Source organism: Neopelma chrysocephalum, unplaced genomic scaffold (assembly GCF_003984885.1).
Source record: "Neopelma chrysocephalum unplaced genomic scaffold, ASM398488v2 Primary Assembly neopelma1_98, whole genome shotgun sequence".
In the NCBI taxonomy this organism is placed as follows: domain Eukaryota; kingdom Metazoa; phylum Chordata; class Aves; order Passeriformes; family Pipridae; genus Neopelma; species Neopelma chrysocephalum.
Genome location: NW_020897761.1, coordinates 3,628,716 through 3,648,930, shown reverse-complemented (window position 1 = coordinate 3,648,930; position 20,215 = coordinate 3,628,716). Strand labels below are relative to the sequence as shown.

At 39.5% G+C, this 20,215-nt stretch overlaps 1 protein-coding gene across 10 annotated transcripts in view; it reads right to left on the bottom strand.

Annotated features, from left to right (window-relative positions):
- Window positions 1-20,215, bottom strand: part of DNM3 (dynamin 3) — a 171,814-nt gene that overhangs the window by 56,394 nt on the left and 95,205 nt on the right. For all 10 annotated transcript variants that reach the window (XR_003536097.1, XM_027694616.1, XM_027694614.1 and 7 more), the window contains one exon: window positions 10,742-10,851. Coding sequence is in view for 9 of the 10 variants with exons in the window: in XM_027694616.1 (XP_027550417.1) it covers window positions 10,742-10,851 (110 nt within the window). In the remaining variant the exon portion in view is untranslated. The remainder of the gene's footprint in view (window positions 1-10,741; window positions 10,852-20,215) is intronic.

Here is a 20,215-nt window from a genome sequence, read left to right as displayed (position 1 = left end):
ACTGGGACACATTTAAATAATACCTCTAGCAGGTAATTCAGATAATGAGATAAATACAAGGAATCACTTAATGGAAGAAAAGAGGAAAAATACATATACAGCAAGGTGGTACTTGAAAATTCTCCAATAAACAGAACAGATTTTCCCCTTACGGTTTAGCCATTAGTTTCTGAATTCAAATTCTATACACAGACCTGATCACCGTAAATTTGTCAGCCAACAGTCCTTTTAGGAAAGGCTACAAGCTTAGCTGACAAAGGTTAGGAAACCACATTTTGCTGGATCTTAAAAGTTGCACAAGAGTCAACCTTCCATTAAAACCAGACTGTTTTCTTCCCTTAGCAAACTATGGAGGAGAGGGTTGGTGGAGATCACTTCACTCTCAAAGACAGCAATGACAAGGGGATGCAACTACAGAGGTCATTTTTGCCACATATTTTGAGGGGCAAAGAAACTGAATATGCATAGAACCAGGAAATAAAGCTATTATTGTCACTGCCTAGACAAATTTCTTTAGCATTTGGGGACTGGTGGGATTTCACCGTCACACTGCTGGAACACAACCGAGTTGATGTAATTCCCACTCACAGAAGTGCTTCTCCCTTACCAACAATGTCACCAGGCAGCTCATAGCCTTGCTTTTTAGAGGGAGTTTCAGGAAACAGGTAAAAAAAGTGTAATTGAATCTGAGCACGAACCAGCCATGACACCTAATCATTAAATTATCAGCCATGAAACCACAGTACAGCAGCCAGAGCACACCCACCTCTGAAGAGAGGGACATCAGGTATTTTTAGCAGGCTTATAAATTGCATTCAAAACTGCAAAACAATAAAGGACATACTCAGATTTCCATATGTTGGTGATGTAATTCTCACCAATTTCAATGGCTAAATCTGAGCAGTCAGCACCAGGCTCGCACTACTGCCTTCAAGAATCCGGATTGGAGATGCCACCGGAGCAGGTTTCAGTGCTGGTCAGAGGAGCACACCTGCACTTCCTTCCCAGAGAAAACAGCCCACAAGGTCACAAAGAGACATTAAAGGGTCAGATCCCATAGTTTAGGCAAAGCCACTGACTGTATGAACGAGTGAAAGCTCTGTGGATTTTTTTTTATTGATTAAGAAATTTAAAATTAATCCTTTTTCTTCCCTGACTCCGAAAGTACTAATCCTGCCTTAACGCAAATAATAGCCTGGATGACCTCCTCAGATGCTGTTACCTTAAAGAGATGACAAAACACCCAAATTTTATTCAATTTGCAATATTGTGAAATTCTGAGTCAACATTTACTGAACAAAACAAAGAACTCAATTATAAAAAAAAAAAAAGACAGAAGCATAATGAAATTGCCAGAAAAGAAAATGCTTTAATTTATTGTTAGGAGAAGCTTGTACTGAGATAAGCTTTTTGGCTAAGTTAATGAAGCAGCTATAACTCTGAAAAAATAGGAAGCTGAAATGGTGAAATGGTACTCTCAGAAAAGATGACTAAAAATAACAATAGAGCAAATAAAGGCTGTAAAACATAGTGATAGGGAAGTTCCAAAAACACTTATCTGCAAGAGCAAAACAACATGACACCAGCTTGTAAAAACATTTTTTCAGGACTGTCATGTCATATATTATACTTTTTGGCATTTTGTGACTTGCTACAACAAACGTAGCTGTACGAGCAGGGATTTTAGGCAACCGCTTCGTACACGAGGAGCTGACAGTCCTGCATTCCTGCCTGTGTATCAAGACTTTCCCTGGGTCTAGAGACACCTCATGGCCAAGCAGCTGATGCCTCCAGCTCCCTAAGGCCCTTCTCCCTGTAGTATCCGAGAGCTCCACCATTTTAGTGGAGCTAATTCTACTCCACTGCCACAGACATGACTTTCAGCACATGAGAGGAACTGCGGGGTGCACGCCCTGAGCCAGAACTCACAGGAATCTTACAGTAAGGGATGCTTGCCTCCCTAAGTAGGTTCCTTGCTACTAGACTTCCTCTGCCATTCTTTCTTCCAGAAAGGCTGATAGGCACAGGAACATTTCAAATTAAAAAAAAAAGCCAAAGTAACTTCTGAAAAAAGTGTGTCCTTTTTCTGTTACCAGCGGAATCTTACAAAAACACATTAACATGTTTTACTCATCAGGAATCCACTGGCATCTCATGGAAAGCTGTAAAAACGTTCTTGAAAACAATTCAGATTTTCTGTTTTCTTCTCTCTCCCACTTCTTAAAATTGCTGAAGATATCAGCACAGAAACAGTTACTACTCAGTCCTCACCTACCTACTCCATATGGAATACTGTGAAGTCATGTTCTCATTGTCATCTCTATAGCAGCTAAATGGGATGTTATACATCAAAGAGAATGATAGAACACAGCATACCAGAAACCAAAAGGATGAGCTCTCAGCAGTACAAATCTTATTGATATTTATAACCTAAGGGACTTCAGAAACAAAACAGATACAATAAATGGGAACATGCCTAGAAGTATTATTTCTGTGTAATATTTCCCTTGAATATTTAACATTTTTTAAACGTGAACACAGAAATGGGAAAACTGTGCAAAGTTATATGCATATACCACATCGACCTACCACTTCCTCCTGTAGAGTCTCACCATTGTAATTTAATATCATGCATAATACATGAAAATATATCTATAGTGGCACTACTGGAAACCAACATAATATTGCATTTTCCAGAGCGAAAAATACAAAAGGTTACCATTTGTTATCTGCAGATTTTATTGTACTCTAGATAAATAAACCTCAACTTGAAACTGCATTCCAGAAAAAATACAACACAATTGCTTATGGAGATGAACAGACAGTTGGACTAAAAGCATCAATTCCGATTCCGGAACAGTTCCACACTCAGGACATGCCTTCTCTAGGCCAAGCCCATTACTTCAAAGTCCAGCAGACCCCCAGCTGTAACTTTGCTTACCCTACAACTTCTTCACTTTATTAAGACCTTGGTTTCCAGTAGACTGAATTCCTTTCCCCCACATGTTTCAGGGCCTTGCAGAAAGGACCTTTACATTGTCCATAGGTATTTCTTTAACTCCTCCTATCACAAAAGAATCCTAACAGGACAGGAATAAGGTATTTGAAAGTGCACAAGAGGAAACAGAGAAATACCAGATAAGTTTGAAGACTGAGCCCAGCTGCAAGTGACTGTTCTACCAGTCCTGAAGCCTGGGCTGTCAGCATTGCACAGAAAAGACTTGATTGCCTATAAACCAGCAGACTTATACAATCCAGGACCAATAAGTGAATGACACACAACTGAAAATTTCTAGTTGCCACAGTGGAGGCAATTGCAGTGGGTTTCCCTCTACAGTGGTTGCATATCAGAACTGCTGCTCTCTGAGCACACATAAAGATGGATTGTATGTATCTCTTGTAATTTCTTACTACTAAGATAAAGTTAAACAGTTATCTCCAACAAGCCTGCAAAGATTTTAAGGGCAACCACTGCAGGCACATTACAAACCCAGTTGACATGTGTGCACATATATTAATTCATATCCACATATTAACCATATCTAAAAGCATAGACAGCTTTTAGATTGCATTGGATCTGCAACATTTCAATAGACAGAGATGTACTGTGTGTGCATTAAATTTCCTTTTCTAGAGAGAAAATAAAAACCAAGATCAATTGAAAAATTTATTTGTTCTTGCTAATATGGGAGGAGACAGAATAGCCACTACAGAGCAAAGATACTAGTGAATTTTTTTAGAATTGGGCCTATAAACTACTTTAATCCTCCAAAGAACACAAACCCACATTTAACTTCAGCAGTTGCACTGACACAAGTGAAGCTACTCACAGACTAAAAGATAAAGGAATATATTCTTTTACAGGGATTACAAAAAGCTGTGCTTATCTCAAATGATTTTTTTGGGAGCATCTGATCTTTTTATTAGGATGGAAGCAGATTTGAAATCAACATTAGAAATCTAGAATCAAATGCAAATTGGCCCAATTTTATTCCATGAAAAACACAAAAAAATCAATTCTTAGGTATTTCTTATTTGACTGAAATTGAAATAATACAGAATATGGGTTTCATAACTAGTCACCTCAAATGAAAAAGGGAGAAGATAACAGAATCTAGATACTCCAACTATCAGAAAAGATAACCTTAGATGAAACTGTATCTTCTCTACTTATTCAATCTGCAACTCCACTTTGCACAATCTGCTTATTCAACCTTAGTCTACCATTTTAGACACCTATAATTTCACAATGGCTGGTTTGAATATATTTTTCAAATAAAAAAGATCTACCAGAAGCTCTGCAAATCATATACTTTGAAGAAACAAAAATGGCCATCTGCTCTGAGTTAACAGCAATGACTAACATTTTCTATCAAGGCGTACCATTTCAGATCACTCCAGTGTGAATGCTAATTAAAATTAATTACATGTGTCTCTGAAGATCTTTTTTTCGTAATATCCCGAAAAGCCAATGAGACAATCTCTGAGACAATGCCATGAAATTAACACTTAAGGATTTTGCCACCTAACTCATGTGAGTGCTCTCCCAAAAGTATAAGGATCTTTTCAAGTTCGTGCACCCAAAGCACGCACAAACCCACACAATTTTAAGGTGAAAATGAACAGAAGATATGCTGATCAGTATATAGACAAGCCTTGGCAATTAACTATCTCAAGTCCTATATGTAACCCAGAACAGAAACGCAGCCAAAACTAACATCACGTAGGCCAAAATCCGCAGTAGTAACAGTGACTGACACTAAAATATTCCAAAACTCCCTGGAGAAGAAGGTTTGATGCCTTTCGTGGCGAGGAATGGAAGCCTGTTTGGGAAGCTGCCTTGGGGCCACACAGACACAAAAGCTGCCCACAGCTGTCAGTCCCTCCTCACACATGGAGGGAGCTCAGCTCCTGCTCCAGCACTGCCCTTTGCTGGATGGGGCAGTGGGACCCAGACCTCGCTGGGTCACTGTCAGTAGGGAAGGTGAAGCTGTGCTGGGTCAGATTCACCATCTATGGCTCAGCCCATGCTTACAACACCCGTGTGTCTGGAAGGCACCACTTCCGTTTCAGATCCCACACAATCGCTTAGGGAATTTTCTTCAATTACAGTGTAACTTCCATATTTAAGGTATGGGTTTGGCACTGCGTTTTCCTTTCTCCAAGAACCCCTTTTTGCTCTATAATACCAGTTTTAAACCTCAATACTTGCACCACCTATCCACCACACAATCTTTATTTGTCACGCAAAGAACACTTGTCAATAATGGCAAAAAGAAATATTCCAGAAAAAAAAAAGACCCAACCTTTTTCTTTTTTTCCTTTTTTTTTTTTTTCTTTTTTTAATGGAATGGACCTGGGGGGATAAAGGCTAGCTATTTCTTGGGTTTGTATATTTTTCCTGTTCTTAAATATTGTACTCTCCAGCATCTTAGAACTTTGTTTAGAAATGTTAGCAGCTTTTTTGCTGGATTAAGTTTGTGGGGCTTTTTAATTAAACAGATTCTCTTTCTTCCATTTCGAACAGAGAGGGCTCTGAATAGCTTACAGTCCAGCTCTTCCTGGGGCTTAGCTTTCTGAGTAATTCAAAAACAGTAACTAAACATACATCTCATTTTAGGCTTTATCCTTTAGCCTGGCTTCTATCCAACACCTCCTCTGACCCGGTCTCCTTTCACTAGTTGCCTTTATTTTGGCTCTTGCCCAATTTCCCTTATATATGGATAGCAGTTAACCAGTTGCTGCCCATAACAAGAAATCCAGGATTTAAAGCTTTAGTGTATTTGGAATTCCAGAGACAACTTGTGCTCCATCCTCTTCTAGAGCAACAGTCAGCCAACAACATGCACCCAAAATATGGTCCTCCCTTTCTCTTAGCAAACACAATATACTTTCCTGGGTCCTATTAGACAATACAGTTTCTTGTGCAATATGATTCCTGACAGAGTGTACTCAGGAGTCAGTAGCTAAAACTCATCATCTGGCAGTTCTATTTTCAGTCCTATTGTGTGCCCTCAGAACTGCCTTTTGATCACTCTCCTCTGGACATTCATCTGTTTGTCACATTAAGGATCTGTTTCTACACCGAGCCTGCCCCAGACACTCAACTCTTGAGCAGGGGTGGTAGGTTTTTTCCCACTGCTTTATGATTAGTGAGGGGCATTTAGCTCTCAGGAACCTACTCTTGTGAGGGCAGAAAGGAACAGCTCCGTGCTTTGCATCTGCTCCTCACACCCCCCTACCACAGAGGTAAAGAAAGCAACACCGTTATTCTGTTTCATCTGAATCCTGGCTGGGCAGGAAAGCAAAAGACAGAGAGAGCTGGGGGGATCTTCCTCTGCAAGGAAGGGTGAATTTCACACACCAGTTCCACTTCTTTGGCTCCAAGGGAAGGAATGAGTCTGAAGAGGAACAGAGAAAGATCAGGGACTCTCCACCAGGTGACTCCTCCTCATTGTAGGGTTGCTACTCCCAGTATTGGCAGGAAAGGCTTGAAAATTCACCAACTCGACAAACTCTTCAGCCAACAACCATTTATAACCACAAAAACCTTTACCTAGTAGAATCCCTTCTCCCATAAAAGAGAAAGAATACATCTCTCCAGAGCTGGAGAAAAGGTGGAAAGGAAGCTTTTTCTCTGCTTGCAGTAAATGAAGACAGTTTTGCTTTTTTTTTTACTCATCATCTTTGCTTTACTGAAAAGGGAAGTAGTATTTAGATGGAGTTGTAATACAGTAATACAATTTATTAACAAATAAATCAGCATAAAAGTGCAACTACTCTAACTGCACCGACAAGAGATTACTTTAGAGAAACCGAGAATCTAGAAAATTAGTGCCATGTGGATCCTGCAGTCAGCAGGGCAAGATCATGAGAATAAATGACTGCTTGCCCTTCTTAATTAGGGAGAGATGGAACTGTTGCATAGATCTTAAAGGGAGGCACATTTAAGACCACAGTTCCTGTCCTGGGTTACAGTACTCAGGTCAGAAAAAGCACCAATCACTGAATAATTTTTACAGGAAATACATGGGAAATAGACAAAGCATTTGGAATGAAATCCTGTAAGGAAAGTAAACTTTCTGGAATGGGCAGAATTTGTTTTGTTCGTTCTTGAACTCTGCACAAGTCTCACACGCTCATCAATGAGGACATCACAGGTTAATGTACTGACCGTGAGCAGAAACACTGAGAAAATCCTCCCTCCTCCATTTTTAGCTCTGCCTAAGGAAGTCCATCAGTGGCTACACCTACACAGCTTCACATTATGTTCTACAGCAGTAATGCAAACTTTCTTTTTTTTCCTACAGTTTAATTATTTTCAAATACTTTTAATGTGTTTGATCTCTTTTCCCGTCTAAAAAAAAACTTGCCAGCAGTTTACTGTGTAGGAGAAAAGATGGTTAACACAACATAGCACTCTCTTGACAGCTTTAAGTTTAGACACACATTGCTTGGACCCACAGCTCAACTGCAGTTGCTTAAAGGCAGACTCATGTAGATGGACATGGCCAAAAATTATCCAGGAATCACAGAGCACTCACTCTACTTTGGTTTTGTATCTAGTACTTCTAAGGCAAGTAAACTAGAGGAATCCATCTGCAAAGGTCTTCCAGTGTCTATAAATTAAGTAGATTGACTACTCAAAAACTTTAAACATATTAATTACTTTTGCTGAAAAACAAACCTAACCTCCTGTTCTTTAAGCCATGCTGTATCGGTTTCAGGCCAAGAGCTTTCCTTTTCCCTCTCACTTTTTTTTTTTAGGTTTAATTATAAAGTAACAGGAAAATAATTTAATTATTTCACAACACAGCCTTTTCATAAACACACAATTATGTTCATTTCATGAGAATTTATCTTCACTGTGAAATCAATCGTCACAGTCTCCATTTACTCTACATTACCCAGTCACATTTGATTCCTGTCAGAGAACTGTTGACTTCTGCAGTAAATCAAAATGACAGATACTGTTAAGTTTCCTTCTGCATCTATCCCCAGGTCTCAGCTAACTCAAGATGGTTTTTCCTTCTATGCAGTGAAAGGAGTATTTTCCTGGTAACTATATTTCAGAGCTGGAAAGGTTTTCATAAATGGAAAAAATGCAGTGCATAATCCAGGAAACTATTGAAATGTACAGTATCAGAAACATATGGCTGAAGCAAATACCTATGCAGTGAGGGGCTGGGAATGAAAAAGAGAACAAGCTTATTAAAATTCTTCTCCTAAAGGGATTTTACTTGGAAATTAAAATAACTTAATTGAACATTAAGAAAGTTTGCACGGCCAAGGAAAAAAAATGCTGCAAATTATGGGGGGGGGAGAGATACAGAATAATCTCCATGCTATCATGGAAGCTGGAACAGATGATTTTGCCTTTGTTCTTTAACAATCTACATCTTTAATAGCAAAATGGCTCCATAACCAGAACCCTCAGTGGGCAAACACTGAAAGCTGATTTCTTTCTCAGTTGCTAAGATTTTTTTAATTAAAAAAACAACCACTCCACCACCCCCCAACCAAAAAACCCCAACCAGAAAATACATTACTTTTTTACGTGAATTTTGAAAGGCAAACCAAATTCAGACACAAGCCCCCATCAGAAACCAGGAATCAACAAGTTATCATAAAATAAAACAACAAGACTCTTTATTTCAACATATCTTTATCGATTCCCTGTTTCAGTTTCCCTAAGAATGTGGGATAGGGGAGAGAGTCTCTACTCAAGAACCAATATTCCTGCTTCTACTGACACATCTATGAAGGAGAGGAGACAGTGGAAAGTGATACTAATCTTGTTTTGACCAATGTGAGCCAGCAGGCAGAGTTTTAGAAATATCAAAAATCAGCTGGTTTACAGTAACAGTGAAATTGTTGTAATTGGAATTCAATAAATATTTCTTCAAAAACAACTTCTGCCTCCTTTCACGCTGGAAGACTGTCTCCATGAACTGCCTCTCCTAAGGCAAAGGTATTTTGTCATCATACTGTTGTGCTGTCATGTCTTAACATGCCCATGAAGATGTAAGGATGTTTTTAGAGCAGCTTGCAGAGGCTGCTACTCCAAGCCCAAAGGGGCAGGGTTATTGCAGACATGGCAAACATTTTAGACATCTGATTTTGAAATCCTTGCTGTCCAGTGTCTATAAAGATGAAGTGAAAATGCGAATGTCCAGCTATTTAATACCCAAATAAATCCCAAACTTGCCAATGGAAATGCATGCTTCTCTTGGATTTTCACAGCAGTTCAGTGATTAATATTTAAGACAATGATAATATTCAAAGCCATTAGCCAAACCAAAGGAGAAACAATGAGCTAAAATTAACAAATTTCTCATGGAAGGAACTTAATACGTACAACTGATATCAGCCCACCAGGACAGTTACCTTTCTTGACTGATGTCTGTGCAACACCGGGATAATTTACATGTATCTACAGTAGAATCAGAATCACATGCATTTCTAGCATCTGAAAATCAGGGACGTTTTTTAAAAACATGACAAGTTTTTCCAAAGCTTTTTTCTGTGCTTCAGAAATGCAAGTGGTCAAGTGTTTGAAATCTTATTCCCAGCTAGTATGTGTGTGACATACTTTCAAAGGGCATCTCCCAGCAGACCATGTCCCCAATCCAGGCTGGCTGAGGTGTCAGCAGACACAGGCAGTGCCTCTATGGGTAATTCACAGCCAGACTCACATTGCACCCTCAAGTTTCTGGGGCCAGCAGAAACCTAACAGCACAGGAATCCCGTGCTTTGCTTTTGCTTTGCAGGAGGGAGGGGCATTTCTTGCTTCTGAAAGTTCTGGCCACTATTTCTAGCCAGTTCAGGAGCAACAACAGCTGGCTCTGCAGGGACATCCAGCCCCCATCATCTTGAACACCTGAAGGTATTGCCAAGCTTTAGTGATGTGAGGGAGAAGCAGGTGTGAAGGGACTTAGCAGAAGAGAAGAGGAAAACAAAGACATCTATCGATGCTACCCCTACAATTCACTTTACCTATTTTCCTGAAAAACAACTTAGAGAAATTATCTGCTAAAATGCAATTCCCCTGAGACAGCTACACGTGCAACTCTCCTCCTCAGTAAAACAAAAAAATGTACAGGTCACTTGCATGTCTTTTGTCACGTTTCCTTGCCTTATTTGTGCACAGCAATCTGAATTGGCTGTGCATGAGGAGCAGGCTCCCACAGGGCACCCACACTACTTAAATCAGAGGCTGGAGTCTGAAAGGAAAAGTGCAGGGTAAAAACTACAGAACCAAAGATTCTATTAATTGGAGAAGTGGAGGAATCTCATTCAGCAGCGTTTAAACCCAAACAAACAATCAAGTGACTCCTAAGATTAAAGACAGGCAAGATTTTCCACTGGAGAAAGTGAAAAGCAATGATGCTTTTGTGATTTACACCAGCTGAATCTGGTCACAAGGTACAGAAGTCATGAATGTTTTGGTAAGCCTAGGTGATTGCCAAAGAAAACAAAAATAGGATCAGGAGATGATTATTCAGCCATACGGAAGAACGACATGACTCATCATGGACTTGTTTCCCCCCATGAGTGGCTGGGAGGACACTAACCTTTCATCCCATGGTTATGCAACAGCAAAGAAGCAGATAAATCAGGAATATCAAGATGCTTGTGTATTCGACATGGTGGAAATACCAGAATTGCTCTTATAGTTATTGAAATGCTCAGCTAGATAATAATTTTATAGAAGTATCTCCAGAATAGCACATTTTCTCACCTCTGCTCCGTGTTAAACAATGCAAAGATATGTTTGCTGGACATGAAGCTCTTTTCAACATCTCGCACTTTCAAGTTGTCCAAAGGAAGCATATATTTCTTCTCTTTCTCCTAGAAAAAAATAGATTAAAACAACAATATGTGAGAAGTCTCAAAAAAGCCTGATCTCAGCAAGCTCTGTTTAATTGGTAATGACCTTGATACATTTGCTATTATAAGGAAATACCCAAAATTTAAATGTCTGCTTATCTTTCATAGACATACCTGCAAGAGAAATGAAACCTTAATTTCAGTTCTGTTTTTTCACTGACCCTTTTAAAACATTTCTTAATACAAAAATTCCACATCAAACACATAAGCATCTACATTTATTATTCTTCATTCCTCTGAATTCTAAAAAGGAAAGGGTCAGACTTTACTAAAATGTGTCTGATCAATAAAAAACTCTTCTACTGTGCCTGCATAGCGACTGGAGTAACCAATAACATAAAATCAATCTCTACCTTGAATTACTATTATTAATTATTTAGGGTGACATTTGATGAGCCAACCAGTAAATTTTCATTCCTCCACTGAAAAATACAAAACCCATACAAATCAATCAAAATCATACTATTATCAAGGTTTTATATGTACCATCTAAAACCAAGATCAGACCCTAATCTAACCATCTTATTTCTCCAAATAGGAATGATCTACTAACTCTTGCTGTAGCCAACTCCTTGGGCAGTTTCATCACAACCGTCATTTACAGCACAATCACTGTAATTTCACCTTTTCTAAGTTCCTTCCTTCCTGTCACTCCCAATTAAGGACTAGTAACACTCCTGAGCTAATGAATCATGTAAGAACAAAAAAGCCCTCAGATTATTAGCTGTTTCCATTATGGTAAACTTCCTTGAAGTCCTTGCACTGATGGATAAACCAAAGCAAACTCCTCCATTTTGCTTTGCCAACACACCTGATGGACAAGAGGGGTGATATTTGCACCCTCAATACCCTCATTCTGGTCTTGCACATCACAATAACATTGCAGACAAGGGTACAGTTTAACAGCTTTTAAAAGCCACTAAGGTACTGTTAAGGCTGGTGCCATCACCATGGCAGCCATGGAGGGAGGAGAGGCTTTATGCCCTGGAATTTGTGCTGTGGATACTAAATGGGGTTCCCGTGAATTTGGCTACCCAATGGTTCTACAGAATTTCAATAACTCACCAAAGCTGGAGATATTTGGATTCCTTTACAGTCCCTTATCTGCCATTGTGAAGCAATGCTGACTCGTCCCTGCCCAGCCACCAGCAGAGCCAAGCTGTAAAGTCCAGCACCACTGCCCTTGCTGGAGTACTCTGCACTGGGATATCCCTTTTGGGGCTTGGCTCAAGTAAGAACTATGCATGGGATAACAGTTTATTGTCTGCCACAAAACAGGACAAAGGGACAATCCAAACTAGGATTCGTTCGTCTCAATACATGTTTCCCAGAAGAAATACACTGGAGTCACTTCCAGAGCACAGAACTGGAAGGAGGCCTCTCTAGGCTGTGTGTTCTGGGAGGGCAGATGCAATTCAACTTGGCTAAGCTTCAGCAGATTGCAAAACTAAACTGGATGAGAAAGGCCTTAAGAGTGAAACTATAAAAATACAGTGACATGTCCAATAACAGCTCACTTTCCTAGACAGCCTCATACCAGGCCTCAGCAGAGGAAAAAGCATATTTCAAAAGCCTTCTGGGAAAGCATGGCTTCTACTGTCTTGTTTTCTGAATCCAAAAGTTATCAAATTCAGTATATAACACAAACAAAAAGTATCTGACGGATTTTCAAACTACCCCTGGCTTAGCCATCCTAGAAATTATTACTCACAAAAGTTCACACATATGTATATTCCTCACCCTCTCATCTAACAACAACTGCCATGAAGGAGTCTAGTTCTGAGCCACTCTACAGCTGCTTATCACAGTTCATATCTATATTCTTCTTCCAGGGAATATATACTCTCTGAAGCTTGGGGGCTGTCCCTGAAAGGACATTGCACTGTCATCCATTCAGTGAATATTACCACTGAGATAAATAAAACTAAGCAAAGTAAACTCATAACTTACCAATAAAAAATAATTAATAGCAAAAGACGCTAAATAAAGAACTTGCAGATCAGATATTTATGTATGAAAATTAGAAGTACACTGCCTTCTAATACTGATTTTTATTGATATGATTTTGCTGTTATTAACTTATGTCCTAAATAGCGTTGACAGCATTTTAGCTTTGCTGCCTTGACAAAGTGACACACGCTTGAAAAATATTCTAGTATATAAATTCATATATTAAACTTTGTATTATAAGCAAATATGTTTTTTCAGTTGAAAGCTGGACTGCATGGCAATGTAAGTTACTTTGTACTCTATTTCAAAAATTTAAGACAGGTTATATACAAAAAGTATTTTTGGGCAGAAATATTCCATTTGGGCTGACTTATTCCATCATAACTAAGAAAAAAAAATCTAGATAAGCTTAATTTTTTGCTTTAAAACTTATCTTTCAGTATCACAGAATATGCTTATAATGATTTACTATTCAATTACAAAAAATTCAAGAAGTTTCTGATGAAGTGTTTGTTCTGACAGACATTATTTACTGGCAAACCAAGCAATCACGGATGAATAAAAATAGAAACTGATGAAAAAACTATACCAAGAATTTGATTGTCTAAACAAAAGTTCCACAAGCAGGAAAGTTATATAAATGTTTGATGCCAAACTGTGAGAAAGTGTTTCTTCTGCAGCCACCAGGAAAAAGGAAATGCCTACTGAAGGCTAAGAAGTGGTTGGTATTTATTTACATGGCCTCCTACCCACATGCTGAGACAGGGCAGTTTCCAAGAAAGGGAAATCATAGGGTGCCTGTGCTGGAGGCAAACAGAGACAGCATGTCACATATGAGAGATCAGAGCTAAATACTGCTTAATTCCAGGAGAAAGGTATTACTGTGACATTAAAATGTGGCAGCAAAACTCATTGCAATTTTTTTGCACCCCTCCCCCCAAAATGGGGGAAAATATACGTAAATGGAGAACGAGCTAATTCAACAGCAGATAAGCCCAACAACATTTCAGCCTAAGCTCAATTACTATTATGTTGTGGTAGGGCAAAAAAAGCTTCAGCCAGGACTATCTGTGCATGTTTCCCCTCCTAAGAGGCTGACAGGGTAAGAAACAGGGAATGCACGAAGCCTGGAAGGAATGGGGCTAGGCACACTTCTATGAGTGACTACATGCACATAACTGTGGGTCCAGTTTGTCCCACTCAGCATTTGTTCTTTTTTATTTATAGATTTTTATTTTTATAATGGGGCAGAGAACTTAAGCGTGACATGAGGGGAAAAACCAGCACATGCTGATCCCACGTAAAGACTTTGCCTCTCTTTTTCCAGAGTAGAGGAGAAGAAGGAAAAAGTGGGAGGCAGCATGGCCCATTCCTGTTCCTGTGACATGAAAAAAAATTCCCCGTACTCCACCTTAGAAAAACAAACTAACCTGCTGGCCTGGGGAGCCTTCCCACCCTGGAGACGATGTTTTCACCACTCCTGGGCCTAAGTAGCACTCACATCCTTAATGGACTAGTTCTGTTCTCCGACAGGCAAGTAAGCTGCCAGGAACTGACAGCATGATGTAAATATGCCATATTACAACTGCCCCTTCCCTCTGCAGTGTTTAAATGTACTAAAAATAAATACTCCTGAAGTCCAAAATGGCACAAGGGATACAAAAAATATAAGAGCAGCTCCCCTTCCCCCAGCAGGGACTCAGCCAGCACTTCCAGGCTAATGAACTCCATCGCATTTTCAGCCAGGGGCAGAAACCGCTTCAAAAATTATTGTCTGCTTTTGGAACTTTTAGGCTCAGTCAGAACAGCAGAAAAAAACCTTGGACACAATGTCAGCTAACTTTGCTTCAAAGAAAAGAGATTGTTAAATTACTTCAACTTCTTCCAGTTATCAAAGATGATTGTCATTTTTATTTGTCACTTTAGGATGGCTACAGTGCAGTGCCAGCCACAGGACAGACTCTACTCCCCAAGAAAACAGCAGAAAAGTTCGTGCAGGACAATTCAAACACACAATACTCAGATTCTGAAAGGCAGGTCTGAGCCCATCTTGGCCTAATCACACCTTCAGTTACGTCAAGGAGAGTTGGGCTGGTTTGCTCACCACTTCCTAAATTTTCAGAACACCAGCTTCCACATGGAGGGTCAGGACACCAACCAAAACCTGTCTATGGGGACTGTGGGGACCACAAGTTCCAAAAAATCAAGCTCCCAACTGAAAGAGGAAGCCATACTGGAATAGTTGGCACAAATAAAAACTGTAATAGTTGGCACAGCAGGATTCATTCTCTGCATCATTTGTACTCAAAGCACAAACCCCAAGAGTATTTACCACGCACTGACAGCAAATGTAGGTATCCACAAAAGGCCATTAGTATGAGGCATTAACGAGGCAAAAGAGTGAACTGCTTTAAAATCATAAACTGAAGAAGGACAGCTTTGAAATAAAGCTTGGGAACAGCAGAGAAAAAGGTTGGCATTTCTGCCTCTGAACTAGATTTCCAGACCAGCACTGTACTACTCTCTGTATTTGTTTGCACATTAATAGATTGGGGCTAATACTTACCTGACAATGCATTTTAGTGCCCTGATTGCAGGACACCTTAATGATGCCCTGCCATCAGTAGCTGCTGGCTTGATCTTGTTTCTGCCAGCAGCTGATGGCAGGGCATTGTTAAGGTGTCCTGCAATCAGGGCACTAAAATGTGTAGGTGGAACACCAAAGCCAAGTAGCTATTTGGTAAAGCACTTAAGGCAGCAGAGGCAGAAAATAATCCCCAAAATAAAGATGTTCTATAGTACTGTACTATATTATATGGCCAGATCAGTACCTGCATTTTACAGAGACACAAGAAGCGGTGTCTTGTGAACCTGCTGAGCCAGAGTGATCTATATTAAAGAGAGAAGAAAAATAATAGGAAGTATAAGGAAATACCAGCAGTCTGTGCCTGTTTACTCCTGAAAAGGAAAGGCTCAGGCTTGTTTACACCCAGGACCTCTCACTGGCAGTGCAAATAGCCTAGTCTGATTAAAGTGCAAAATCTTAAGATGCCTCATAGCAACCTTTTTTTCAATACCTTTAAATCAATATCCAAGAGTTAATCATATAACCTTAAATATACTCAAGAGAATTTGACTGCATTTCTATTTCAGTTTCTATTTCTCTCTCAGTTGAGAAAGCCACGCAGTATCTTCACAATGGTCTCTGCTTCACCACATTTGGCTTTAAAGCATACTCGGAAAAATGAAGCATGATATTCTCATACATTACTGCAAAATTTTGAAGAAAAACAAAGAAAGTTATTTTACAAGAGACAACTTAGTGTGGGATTGAGGCCTGAACGTGCTCCTGGGTACGGCTGTAGAAAACATAACTCTAACGTGTCTGTAAAATGAAGAAGGAGCTGCTTTAATAGCACAACAATGAATACATAAATATTCTAATGTTTTTATGAAAAGCGCAGCAAAAGAATACTTAATAAGTTGCAGATAAGAAGAACATGTTTCTTCTATCTATGCACCTCTCCCTTTAGTCTTCCACAGTCAACTCCAAATTGAAAAACTCAAGACAAAAATGTGACAGCGGCTCAGGGTGATAAGCCAGACTGTCAGAAGAACACAGCACACGGCACAGAGCACAAATATCAAACCTTATATTCTTTCGGTGTTAAAAGTCTCTGTCTTTTGCCATGGTTGAAATAATGCGTTTCTGATACAAACCAAAGCTGAAACTGTAGCTGAAAAAAGAAAGATCAAGCTATTTCAGGTTTTAGTTATTATATTTCTATATTTTGCATTTGTACTATCTTTTCTAGGTAATGATGCATACTTCTGGCACTTGCAATTTTTTCCCAATCTTTTAGTATCTTTTCCCACAACATATTATTAAAAAACTTGAAGCTTGTTATATCTCAGCTGTTTCTTCTGAATTCAACTATGGGACTAAACCTGATGCTAATGTTAAATCAGTCCTTAGTCTGGTCTTATCATTCGTTTTCCAGAGTGTCACTCATTTCCCACCATGTTTTTCTTTCATAAGAACCAGTATTATATTTGTTTCTGCACTTTCCTTCTGCCCAAACTCCTTCAGGAACAGAACCACAAGAGTTCACAACTCCATATTTGAAATACTTCATCCTTTCAAGAAATGATCACTGGTGTCTTTCTTGAAAGGAGTTTACTATCCTGCTACATTTGAAGACTTTGCAGAAGGACATCAGTAAAGGCTATCTGTACATCACTATTTTGCAGCAAAGGTTTCCAACTCTAATTGAGGGTTTCTAGGCAACTGAAGTTGCTGCTTGCATTTCTGGAGCACCCACCAGAGCAAAACCACACAGCCCACCTGCTCAGAGCTGGACAGCCCCAAATTCCTCCTTCTCCTTGCCTGGAGGGCACAGAATCCTTGCAGAGTGCTCACCAAGCTTGCCCCTGAGTGGGAGCAAACCAACCTGCTGCACCAAGCCAACTCCATGGGGATGTGCCTGCACAGCAGTGCCCACGTTATGGTACCCAGATAAACATCTTTTCCACTGTCCATCTCTCATCTCCCTCAATAATTGAGGTGGCTGAGTAGGCATTCCATTGCATTCGTGCAGAGCCTGAATGGCAGGATTAAATAAATTAAAAAAAAAAAGAAATCCAGTAATGTCACTGGTACTCCCTGTGCCTTTACATAATCAGTGCATCAAACAGAAGGGTAATAGTTTCTGAAATATATAACAAAATCAATGTGATCTGAGATTGCCCCTCCCCAAAAGAGGTGTTTATTTTCACAAGTGAAGGGCTGGTCTTTCACTCGTCTGTGCTGTCAGTAAAAGGATCAATCTGAGAAAGAGCCTGATGAAGAGGAAATCTCTGTTTAGCTCCTATTAGTTAGGATCTTGAAAGGTCATTTTGAATTTGGGAAATCTTGTCTGGGAAAGAAGCCAGCAATTCCTCTGAACTGAAGTGGTGCTGGCATTTAAAATTGAGAGAAAGCCCCGACTGATGAACCAGTGACAGTCTGGAAAAATTCTGCTGGATGAGTCTAGGGGCTGATCCGAAGGTAGAGAGGAAAAAAAAGTATCCTTTGACCTTTTTATCCCTTGCAATGAAGCCTGCTTAGGACAGCTTGTTTTTCTCTACTGGTGCTCAAGTTTTTATTTTTTTCCTCTTCACCTACTGCGGATCATCCAACAACCACAGAGGTTTGTGGGAGCAATAGTGGAAGATGAAGGGCTTTGGTGCAGGATGTCTATGCTGGCAGAGGGCACAGAGGGACAAGGACACCCAGTGCCTGCAAGATCTGGCTTTTTTCAGTTGTGTACAGCTTTTCATTCATGCAGTTTACAATTTTGCTTATTACACATATATGTGTGTGTATAAAAATATTTATATATATGCACACACACATATGTTTTAGTGGTGGGATTTTTTTTATTTACAGAAAAAAACATAGTTCTTAAAACCTATTCTCTTTGAAAGGCAGTGTAGCTCAGATTTCAATCTTGAGAAGGTGATGGTCTGGGTGGATGAACTTCTCCAGTTCTAGTGATCTCTTGCATTAAGAATACTAAGATAATATGGAAAAAACCAGTAAGTTGAACTGTATTTTCAGCTTCCTGGATTCCCTTAAATTGTACATAGAAAAAGAACCTCTCATGTATAAGCTTCCTGAAACTCATTGTTAGGTACATGGAGAAGATGCACCTCTGGTACAGCACCCTTGTTTTCTGCTGGAAAGGCATTTCTTAAAAGTCTTCTGGTTTTTGTATGCATTTCGGTTTCTATAAAGTGAATCCTAGTAAAGCTCAAACTCAGGAAGCCACCAGATATCTTTCCTTGGGTACCAACTGAAGTGTCTGGAGAGATGCCACATCCTTCTGAGGAAGCAAAATCCTTTAAACTAAAATTCAAATAAGAAAATATGCAATTACATAATTATGCAAAAAAATTAAGTAGGATTTTCCTGAGGTGACACATCTGTCTCTGCAAGACTCCTGAAGATGCAACATAATGCACACATGCAAATTAATTCATGGCATTTATACTGCCCTACTTGCTTGTTATCATGAAAAGCTTTCAGACAGTAATCAATTTTACTGTGGTGCAGATTACTGCAAAATGCATTAAGAAGTTCACGCCTGTGGCAATGGTCACTGAAAATATTTTGGAAAGCATCCCAGAAGTATAAGACTTTTTCCAGACATCCGAGAAAAACTCTGCTGTGACAGAGCTTCTGGTGTCAAAACTTCTCCCCTACCACCCTCCTTTTTATTTTTTTTTATAGCAGCATTTTTTGAAAGGTACATTTCAGAATTTTTTTCATGTTTTCTTTTTTATTTTTTTTAATCAAGCCAAGATACTTGGATCATGGAAAACATTAACTTCTGAAACAACTGTCTGAAACTCTCTCCTTCCTTGCTCTACATAATATGTCCAATTTCTTAATTTCTTTAAAGGAAAACTGTTGAATTATAAGAAAAGAGTAAGAAAACCACCTGCTTACTCTATCATAACAACATTTCTGGGTTTTTTAATAAAATAAGTAGCCCTGGGGATGTTCCTATATTAAATCCACAAAGAAAACTGAATCCACCATAATCACAAAATACTATTTCTACTTTATATCAAGAGCATTACCTTCAAATATTAAGTCACCTAATGCCATCAAGTCTTCAAGGGAAGGTTTCGAGATGTCTCAGAATTTTAAAAAGATATCCTAAAATAATCACAGTGATGTGTAAGAAAACCTGCAACCCTCTGTCCTTGGAAATTAATAGGTATTAGATTGAAATCTCCCTAGAAATATTCATCAGGAAGACTGTTTCCATGAAGCTGTCCCAGACTGAAACACTCCTGAAACTCATAGCCAAAGCTGTTCAGCAAACTGACCTTAAATTGTCTCTATTCTGTTAACTAAAGACAGAAGCTGCTTCTGAATGTACATCACCTGCCTCAGTAGGCACAGGAATGTGAATGGGGATTGCAGATTTCATCAGAGCAAACCCTGAACAACAACTCAGAAAAAGGAACCTGACCAACGTGGGCACGGGAACGTGGAAAAAAAGGTTAGTAGAACATCCAAGAAAAAAAGAAATTTTCCCTAAAATCCAACCTAAACCTCCCCTGGTGCAACTTGAGGCCATTTTCTCTTGTCTTGTTGCTTGTTACCTGGGAGAAGAGACCATCCCCACCTGGCTACAACCTCCTGTCAGGGAGTTGTAGAGAGCGATAAAGTCTCCCCTGAGCAACCTTTTCCCCAGGCTGAGCCCCACCAGCTCCCTCAGCCACCCCTCATCAGACCTGTGCTCCAGACCCTTCTTCAGCTTCGTTGCCCTTCTCTGGACCTGCTCCAGCAAAGCTATTGTCACTAAAAAAAGTGCCTGCAAGG